This window comes from Erythrolamprus reginae, chromosome 2 (assembly GCF_031021105.1).
Source record: "Erythrolamprus reginae isolate rEryReg1 chromosome 2, rEryReg1.hap1, whole genome shotgun sequence".
NCBI classification, from domain to species: Eukaryota; Metazoa; Chordata; class Lepidosauria; order Squamata; family Dipsadidae; genus Erythrolamprus; species Erythrolamprus reginae.
This window is the reverse complement of record NC_091951.1, coordinates 256,945,960-256,956,101: the sequence shown is the minus strand read 5'-3', so window position 1 is coordinate 256,956,101 and position 10,142 is coordinate 256,945,960. Positions and strand designations below refer to the sequence as shown.

At 40.4% G+C, this 10,142-nt stretch overlaps 1 protein-coding gene across 1 annotated transcript in view; it reads left to right on the top strand.

Moving 5' to 3' along the window:
- The window catches only part of TEK (TEK receptor tyrosine kinase), a 78,113-nt gene that overhangs the window by 17,254 nt on the left and 50,717 nt on the right, over positions 1–10,142 (top strand). Inside the window, exons 3-4 of the mRNA XM_070742473.1 lie at positions 2,029–2,139; positions 7,116–7,265. Coding sequence (XP_070598574.1) covers positions 2,029–2,139; positions 7,116–7,265 — 261 coding nt within the window. The remainder of the gene's footprint in view (positions 1–2,028; positions 2,140–7,115; positions 7,266–10,142) is intronic.

Sequence of the window (10,142 nt, the reverse complement as noted above, 5' to 3'; positions counted from 1 at the left end):
GGTCCCCAAACTTTTTGCACAGGGGGCCAGTTCACTGTCCCTTGGACTGTTGGAAGGCCGGACTATAAAAAAACCTATGAACAGATTCCTGTACACACTGCACAAATCTTATTTCTTTCTTTCTCTCTCACTCACTCTCTTTCTCTCTCTCTCTCTTGCTTTCTCTATCTCTTGCTCTCTCTCTCTTGCTTTCTTTCTGTCTCTTGCTCTTTCTGTCTCTTTCTCACTCTCTCTTGCTATCTCTCTTCCTCCCTCCCTCCCTTTCTCTCTCCCTCTCTTTCTCCCCCTTCCTTCCTTCCCTCCCTCCTTCCCTTCCCTCCGTCCTTCCTTCCTCTCCACTTCTCTTTCCCTCGCTCTTTTTCCTTTCTCTTTCCCTTTTCTTTCTTTCTCTCCACTTCTCTCTCTCTCTCTCTTCCCTCTTTCACCCTACCTCTTCTCTCCCCGTGGAGGACTCACCCGACAAGCCTCCACCCTCCGACCCCGGACTCCCATTCAATCCCCATTCAGAAAACAGCAACTCAAAGAGAAGTGTGCGTGTATGTCTGTGGAGAGGGGCGGCATACAAATCTAAATAATAAATAATAAATAAATAAATAAATAAATGTGTGTGTGTTGTGTCCAGCTCAGCTTTCGGCAAGCCTTACTTTATCTCGGGTGAGATGAGATTGAGGGGGACGTTCTCACTGCTTTTCCAGTGTGGCCTTGGAAAAGACCCGCGGGCCAGATAAATGGCCTCAGCGGGCCACATATGGCCCGCGGGCCGTAGTTTGGGGACCACTGCTGTAAACCATTTAAAGCACTATGAAGCTATATATAAGTCTAAGTGCTATAACTACTGTCCTCTGATATGATAAATACACGATACACTGAAGTTTCTTGATTCAGTTTCCTCTCAATTCCTTCAAAATGATTGTGATGGACAATCCTTCTGTATCCGAGTGCACAATTCTGTAATAGATCACCTTTTTCAAAGTGGGTGGCCCTCATATGAGGTTTATAACTTCAGAACTCCTTGTCAGAGTGCCCCCAGTGCTCATGGTGGATATCTTGATTGAGGTTTAGATAAGATGAGCAAATAATTAATCCTGACATCAAGTAGCATCCCAATAAATATTTGTCAAGTTATTTTTAAAAATGGAATGTTGCAGGCTTCAAAGCAGTGGGCTATGATTGGAAAAACCAAACCTAATGAAATGCCAGAAACCCCTCAGAAAACTTGGTTCCTGGTTTAAGATGTTGAGCAAGCTGCTCCTACTACAAAGCTGGGTTATTGTTCTTTCCTGAATGAGGAATCCAAGCCATTTGTAAACAAATGAACTATTCAAATATAGGCCACAGACTAAAAATACATTGGAATGGAGCCCATGGAAGAATGTGGATTCCTTGGCCTTCTAACAATGCAGTGAAGCAAAGAGTCAATTGATAAATTAAATTAGTGATACAAAAGGAATAAGGCTCCAAAGTGGGAGAGAGATCCAAAAAAATGAAGAGGAGAGGAGAGGAGAGGAGAGAAGAAACCCCAGGAAGATCTTTGTAAATGCATATCTGTTTGTGTCCATATATGCATATCTATGTTAAGCATTTATTTAATTTACCCACATATATCAGTTAACAACACAAAAGCAATCAAAAAGATTTGCACATACTTTTCTAGAGAGAAGTTATGTGAGAATGGGCTCCAGCATGAGTCCGAAGCTTGGAAGATTAAACCTCTGGTCCTAGTGACCGACCCAGATTGGATCCTGCAACATTTTCCTGGGACAGGTATATCCACCTTCATTTGGGAAAAAGATTTATAGCTAAAATCTGCAAGGTTGACTTGTAGAGTTCATTTGTCCCATTTGGGTATCATTTTCAAACAGAACATTATTACATTATTTTTCATGAAATATAATATCTGTAATATAATCAGAAATTATGCTACACAGTTCCCTATTACATTATGTCATTATTGTAATTTTCATGCCGGAGGTTTTTCTAAGAAAGAACAGATCCATAATCTATTTTGTTTAATTTTTTTTATTTTAGCTTCATTCCTACCAGTGGCCTTAACCATTACAGCAAACAAAGGTGAAGTTGTCAACATTTCCTTCATCAGAAAGGTTTTTAACGAGGAAGATGCAGTAATCTACAAAAATGGTATTTGTGCTTTTTTCTTTCCTTTCTGGATAATACTGTACAAGTAGTCCTCAACTTAGACTGGTCGCTATTTTAAGTTACGGCAGACTCCCCCAAATCTACTTAAGACCTGGTTACACCCATTGCAATGTTCCTGTTGTTGTTCACCCTTATGATGTTGTGAGTGATCTTTGTCAGCCTCAGCAAATATCCGATTCGGACGATGAAGAAACAGGTGTCTTAATTTATCCTGGTTCAGAGAGATTATCCGATGACAGGAGAAATGGCAGCAAAGGAGACAGTGATTTAGAACAGCTTCAGGGGGCTGAAGTTACTATGAAAAGTAATTCCTTTCAGATAGTGATGGATTATCAAACAATGAGTGGTTAAACCCAAAATATAGGGGAATAGAAACATAGAATGATTAAACGCAGGGAAGAAGTGCAGGGGAAAAGGTTTTGAATCTGCAGTTAGTAGATCTGTATATTGGACATGTCATTTCCAGCAGAAACCAGAAAAAGAAGGCTGAATTCAGACAAACTGCCTTATAAAATATGGTGTGTTTTATTTAGCTTCTTGAAAAGAAAGCCTAGATAAATCATGAAAGACTGTGCAAATGAGACAGAAGTAAGTCCGCTGTGTGCTCCGTTGTGCTGGTAAGCTTCTGCTTAGATGTAGAGATTTATAGCCTTTGCCTTGCCCGTTAGTTTGGAATGGAATGTTAATTTGGGTCATAAAGCCATCAATCTCCCTGTTGCTAGAAGAAACCCCCGCCCTGCATGCCGGCTTGTCTGCCACTAGAATAAAACCTGTGTGTATTTTGAATTGCTGAAGGAGAAAATAAATAATTTATTCAAAGCCTTGGGGAAGATTTGTGGATTTCAGTAGCCGTGATCAGAACAATGACCAACCACAGGGATGCTTTATTTCCTCCCCACCACCATTATCTCCCCAAGTGTTTGGAGACTGCAAATAGTCCAGAATGCAGCCGCGAGAGCTGTTATGGGTGCAAGCTGCGCTGGCTTCGTATTAGTCTCTGGGCACAATTCAAGGTGTTGATTATTATCTATAAAGCCCTACATGGCTCCGGGCCAGACTATTTATGGGACCGTCTCCTACCGCATACCTCCCAGAGACCAATAAGAGCTCACAGAGTTGACCTCCTCCAGGTCCCATTGACTAATCAATGCTGGTTGGCGGGACCACAGGGCAGAGCCTTCTCTGGTGCCACCCTGGCTCTATGGAACCAACTTCTTCCCGATATCCATACTGCTCCCACCCTGCTGGCCTTTTGCAAAGCTACGAAGACTTGGCTTTGCCGACAGGCCTGGGGGTCATAAATTCACAGCTTGATGGCCAACTGTAAGAATGGTGTCTATGTATATGAGTGATTTTCTTTTTATAATAATTTTTATGGGGTTTTTTTAGTTTGTTATATTTTAACCTCAGTTAACTGTTTGTCTTCTTTTACTGTTTTGTATTTATTCTTATTGTACTTGTACCGCTGTTGTAAGCTGCCTGAGTCCTTCGGGATTGGGTGGCATAGAAGATGAATGAATGAATGAATGAATGAATGAATGAATGAATGAATTGAATGAATGAATGAATGAATGAATGAATGAAAGAATGAATGAATGTATGAAAAAATGAATGAATGAATGAATTGAATGAATGAATGAATGAAAGAAAGAATGAATGAATGAATGAAAGAAAGAATGAAAGAATGAAAGAATGAAAGAATGAAAGAATGAAAGAATGAAAGAATGAAAGAATGAAAGAATGAAAGAATAAAAGAATGAAAGAATGAATGAATGAATTGAATGAATGAATGAATGAAAGAATGAAAGAATGAATGAAAGAATGAAAGAATGAATGAATGAATGAAAGAAAGAAAGAAAGAAAGAATGAATGAATGAATGAATGAATGAATTGAATGAATGAATGAATGAATGAATGAATGAAAGAATGAATGAATGAAAGAATGAAAGAATGAAAGAATGAAAGAATGAAAGAATGAAAGAATGAAAGAATGAAAGAATGAAAGAATGAAAGAATGAAAGAATGAATGAATGAATGAATGAATGAATGAATGTAGGCCTTTGGCCTGCTCCCATTTCAGCTATTCAGCATCTTAAGGGAGTCTAAGTCACCTATGGACTTGCATTACCCAACCTGCTCCTAAGCCAGCTCCAGGGCCCAGCAACATCCAAACTTACTTTTCTATTATTTGCATAGATGCCCAGCCGATGTGATGCAATGAGATACCATGCAATGCTATGCAATGTGATACAATGCAGGGCCATATCATGTCATGCCATGCAAGGCTCAGGTTTCCTACAGAGGCCATCTCATGGCAACTTTGAGCTAATTGTTAAAAGTCTGTGGAGTTTCTCAGTTATCCAGGTCATGATTGTCCCAAAGGTACTTTTTAGGAGGCAACTGGACTTCCTTGTTTTTTCTAGAAATCCTTCCATTCACCCACCATTCAGTCAGAGCTGAAGAAGCTTCTTGGATGCGAAGCGAAACATCTTCAAAAGAAAAAACAAAAAAGTCCAGTTGCCTCCTGAAAATCATGCTATTGTGCAAGCTGGCACAGTAGTCCTCAGGTTATGACAACCATTGTGCCCCACATTTGTGGTTAAGTGAGACATTTGTTAAATGAGTTACCTTTCTTGCCACGGTTGTTAAATGAATCACTGCAGTTGATACATTAGTATCACAGTTGTTAAGTGAATCTGGCTCCTCCATTGACTTTGCCTGTGAAAAAGTCGCAAAAGGGGATCACATGACCTTAGGACACAGCAACAGTCAGAAATACGAATCAGTTGCCAAGCATCTGAATTTTAGTCATGTAAAATGGGGATACCACAAGATTTGTAACTATGAAAAGAACGCTCATAACTAGTCACATTTTTCAGTGCCATCTTAACTTTGAATGGTCACCAAATGAACGGTTATAACTATGGTAACTACCTGTACTATTGTTAAGAGCCTGTAGTGGGCTCCATTTATGGATGGAGTTTGAGGAGCCTTCTTAAAAATTGGAGCCTCCCGCAGGCTCACAAAGAATAGTGCAAGTTGTAGAACAATCTGTGGTTGTCTTGAGGAAACGTCTGTAGAAAAACTGAACTTCAAAACGCAGTGGTTCCTGTTGTCCAGCTTTTGACTCCTCTGGGTGGCTGAGTGGCCCGGTTAGAAGCAAGATAAGTCCTGCCAGAGCCCTAAATAGCATGGAGATGAGCACAGGATGCCTTGGGAAGTGAAGAAAGCCTTCAGAGGCCCGAGCAGTTGGGCCTAGACCTGCACTACATCTCCCAAGGCTTCCCTCACCCCTGAGGCTCCCTGTCTTCTGCTTAGCAACCTGGGCTTTTGTTTAATGACCTCATCAGGGAGAACAGGGGATGAGAGTCGTTAAGCAAGTCTGTCTAACATAAGGAGCATTACAATCCTAAATCAAGAACTACCTTGTATCTGACCAGTTAGAAGCATGCAATGTTTGTTCTGTGCTATGGGAAAACTCATCACCATTATCACATACATGTGGTGATAAGTCCTTATGATGATGACCACGAGCCTCTTCACAGAGTATATACCTCACAAAGTCCTTAGTTGTGAACTTATTGTGGGAAAGGAGAGGCAGTCACTTAATGGTACATCTTTGCCAAATATTTATTTATTATTTACTTATTTATTGGATTTGTATGCTGCTCCTCTCCGCAGACTCGGGGCGGCTAACAACAGTGGTAAAACAACATGAACAATCCAATTAATAAAAACAACTAAAAAACCCTTATTATAAAAAACCAAACATACACACAAACATACCATGCATAACTTGTAATAGCCTAGGGGGAAAGGATAACTTAACTCCTCCATGCCTGGCGACAAAGGTGGGTCTTAAGTAATTAGTAAATATCTATCTAAAACAGGGGTTTTAATCTGGGAGAATTTGGGAGACCATAGATAGATTTCAGAAAGTCTATAAAATCAGATGAGGAGAAAGTACGACTTCTATGTTCACTCATCTCTAGTAAAATTTAGGTTTTCGTTCCATAATGTATATAGGTAAGAAAATAATCTATGGCTATTAACTTCAATATATTTTATTATCTAAAGTCATTATACCCCCTAAAAGGGTATTTTATTGTTATTTATTTAATGGCTAATAAAGAAGCACACACATTACTACATATTATACTTTTTTAATACATTGATAACTGTTTGAGAATAATAGTTTTGTTTTGTAATCTATATGTTTTATTTTATGCATTTAGAATCATTTTCTGAAAAGAGGTTCATAAGCTTCACCAACTCTCCATGTTGAACCCTGATTCAAATCAAGCCAACATGACTTTACATCCCATTGCAGCTACATCCTATCAAAAAAGCAGCAATTGGGTCAAATTAGTGTTGAGTCTATTATTTATGGTGATTGTATTTTATGATTATGATTATCATTTGTTGCTTGTATGCACACTGAGAGCTTATGCACCGGAGACAAATTCCTTGTTTGTGTCCAGTCACACAAATTATTTATTGTACAATGTACAATCTTCATGATGGAAGAATGATATAGTAGCAAATTAAAATGATTAAAGTGACAATCTGAAAATCTGAGACTGAATAACTGGGTAACATCTAACCACATGTATTAGAAGTAAAAGATCCAAGTTGCAACGGGTTTCATTTTGTACTCCAGATTTTAATCAATCTGTACATAACCAAAGAAATGTTTTAATCTGAGTAATAGCAACAATTAATTATAGTGGCTCATTTATCTGCATATGAAATGAAATAAGAAAAATCATAAATGTTCCATTTTATCTGTGCTCATTGTTTCATACATTCAAAATATTAGTAAAGCTTTAGATATCAAGTGATGAATGTGCGCTATGGAAAATCAGTTGAAGACATGTTCTCATTGTTCTCAGAAGACAGCCTCATTGGTTGATCCACATCTTCAATTATATTCCTTTGGGTTTTTCTCTCCATTGCAGGTACGTTTATATATTCTGTTCTCAAGCGAGTTCCAGAACTGCTAACAATACCCCTGTCTTCAGTTCACCTTGATAATGCAGGAGTTTATTCAGCCAGATACATAGGAGGAAGCCATTTCTCTTCAGCCTACACTCGACTGATCGTACGAAGTAAGATTTGATCAAATCCTTAAACAGAAAGCTAAAGCAGGAATCCTTTGGCCTTTACTCATTGGGCGTTCTTTTAACACTGAATCACGGGTAGAGATATTATCTGCCTCTGGGGTTCTCTACAAGCAAGCTGAAATACTTAAAAAGTATGCATAAGCTGGTCAGCTGGTCAGATATTTTTACCCACCCACTTGGTTTTATTCACCAAACCCTCAGAAGTATTTTCAAGATATCCAACATCCTCATTTTTGCCATTGTCAAAAGCCCCAGTATAGATAATCCTCAATTTATGATCCTAATAGAGACCAGAATTATGGCTATAAGTCATACCAGTTATTCAGTGGGTCCATGACATGACTGCTCTGATTTTATGATTTTTTGTGTGTGCGCAGCAATTGTTCAGTGACTCTGCAGTTGTTAAGCAAGCCTATTGTCTGTAATGAGTGGCTTTTTTGTTTTGCTTTGCTTTTTGCTGGAAACAAGAAGCAAATACAGTAATACCTCATCTTATGAACTTAATTGGTTCCGGAAGTAGGTTCGTAAGGTGAAAAGTTCATAAAACGAAACATTGTTTCCCATAGGAAACAATGTAAAAGCGATTAATGCATGCAAAGGGGAAAAAAATCGCAAAATGGTGCTCCGCTGGGCGCCGCCGCCCGGCTGTCACCTTTTAAAACAGCCGTGGGGCTTCTCAGCGTTCTCCCGAACCCAAATCCGAATTTTTCGGGTTTGGGAGAAGCGCCGCCGCCCGGCTGTCACCTTCTGAAACAGCCGGGGGGCTTCTCGGCGTTCTCCCGAACGCCGAACCTGGAAGTTCGGGTTCGGGTTCCGGAGGCCGCCGAGAAGCACCCGGCTGTTTCAGAAGGTTACAGCCGGGCACCGCAGCTCAGTGGAGCGCAGTTTTTGCGATCAGCGGCGGCATTTTTGGTGGATCTGGAGGCTGGAAAGGAGGTGGGGAATCCCAATAGGGAATTCCATGGGCGGAGCTTTGATGTGACTTCAGGATGCTCCAAATGCAACTAGCTTCCTGAGCATACCTGGCAGGCATGGCCGGGAGATGGGCTATCAGAATTTTGAATACAGTTTGTAAGCACCTTTTGGGATGGACTGTTGTAACTTTAAATGGTTGCTAAGCAACTGATCATAAGTCAAGGACTACTTGTATTACCCACAAGCCTACCAGTGTCCCCCTCCAACTAACTGGTGGGTCTGTAAAAATTGGCAACTAATCAGTGCTTGACTTCTCATGTTTTCCTCATTCTATTTTGATTTTGTGCCGCACATATGGAACCCAGCAAGTTACCACAATGTTGTGCTTCTGGTGGAGAAGAAGGACAGTCAGGAAGCTGGAAGGCAACCCTCCATCTCAGTAGAGAAACAGCCAGCCCTTCAGCTCCACCATTAATACTCAAAACATAGAACTGTCTTCTCAGTTGGAACCATGGACCTCCCTTAAGCTGAATATTAATAGGTGAAGCTGCAGAAGAACTTCTGAAAAGTGAGATTTTGATGAGGGTAGGTTGTTCATCCAACATCAGTAGTGATGGGCAAACCCAACGGTGTTCAGGTTCTGCAAGTTCGGACGAACTTTACGCAAAATTCGGCCGAACCTGAACCGAACCTGAACGGGGAATCCCAGCAAGAGATTCCAGGGGGGGAACTTTGACGTCACGTATACCAGCAGGTTGCTAAGGATGCCAAGGTGATCACTTCCTGGATTCCACCTTGGCATCCTTAGCAACCTGCTGGTGATGTCAAAGCTCCACCGCCAGAATCTCTTCCTGGGAGGGATTCCCATGAAGAGATTATTTTTACGTGAAGACCTCCCTTTAAAGGAGCTGTGGAATCCCTCCCATGAAGAGATTCCGGGGGTGGAGCTTTGACGTCACCGGCAGGTTGCTAAGGACGCCAAGGTGATCAATTCCCAGATTCCATGGAATCCAGAAAGTGATCACTTTGGCGTCCTTAGCAACCGGCCGCTGACGTCAAAGCTCCGTACGCCGAACACGACCCCGAACTTTGCCCGAAGTTTCAAAAAATTTCGGGTTTGGGTTCAGCATACCGGACACCTCAAAATTCGGTACGGACCCAAATTGTGCGAGTTCGGTTCGCCCATCATTAAACATCAACATAAACTGGATGTGTGGACTTTGCAGCCAATAAATTCAGTCTTAGTCTCTTTGGTCAAAATTGGTTACTCAAAAGAGGTTTAATAATCCTCTCATTTTATTGCCCAATAAAGAGGAGTGAAGTAGGGCAGTAAATTAGGGCAGATTTCAGGCCACCCTTACAGTTGTATTATTCTGGGTAAATTAGACCTGGTACACAAAGCAAATTTCTTGAGTTAAGAGGAAATTACAGAATTATGCAATCTTGAGTTATGAAAATTGTGTTTTGAAGACCACACCCAGCAGTGACTGACCGGGCTAAATGAATTCATTGAGATAGCATACATTATGTTCTTCCAAATATTTGTCATCCCCTGTATTTGGCTTCCTGTTTTTGTTCTTTAATCTTGATTGTTGTTAGTCTTTCAGTTGCAAGCATGTCTTATGAGCTAGGGTGCATTTTCGTAATTGTAACAATCTTGTAGTATTTTATCATTTTACTTTATTCATTTATTTATTGGATTCGACTTCTATGCCTCCCAATCACACAGGACTCAGGGTGGCTTACAACAATATAAAAATACAATAAAATAATTTTATCACCAGGGATGAATTATCAAGGCTCACATGTGACTATCAGACAATTGTCAAAAATCCTGTCAAGATAGACTCCTTGGAGTCCAACTCAAGTCGCTACACTCTTTTAGTTTTATTGACAATCATATTGCAGTGAATACCTCTATAAGGAATTTAGTTCAACCACTGCTCA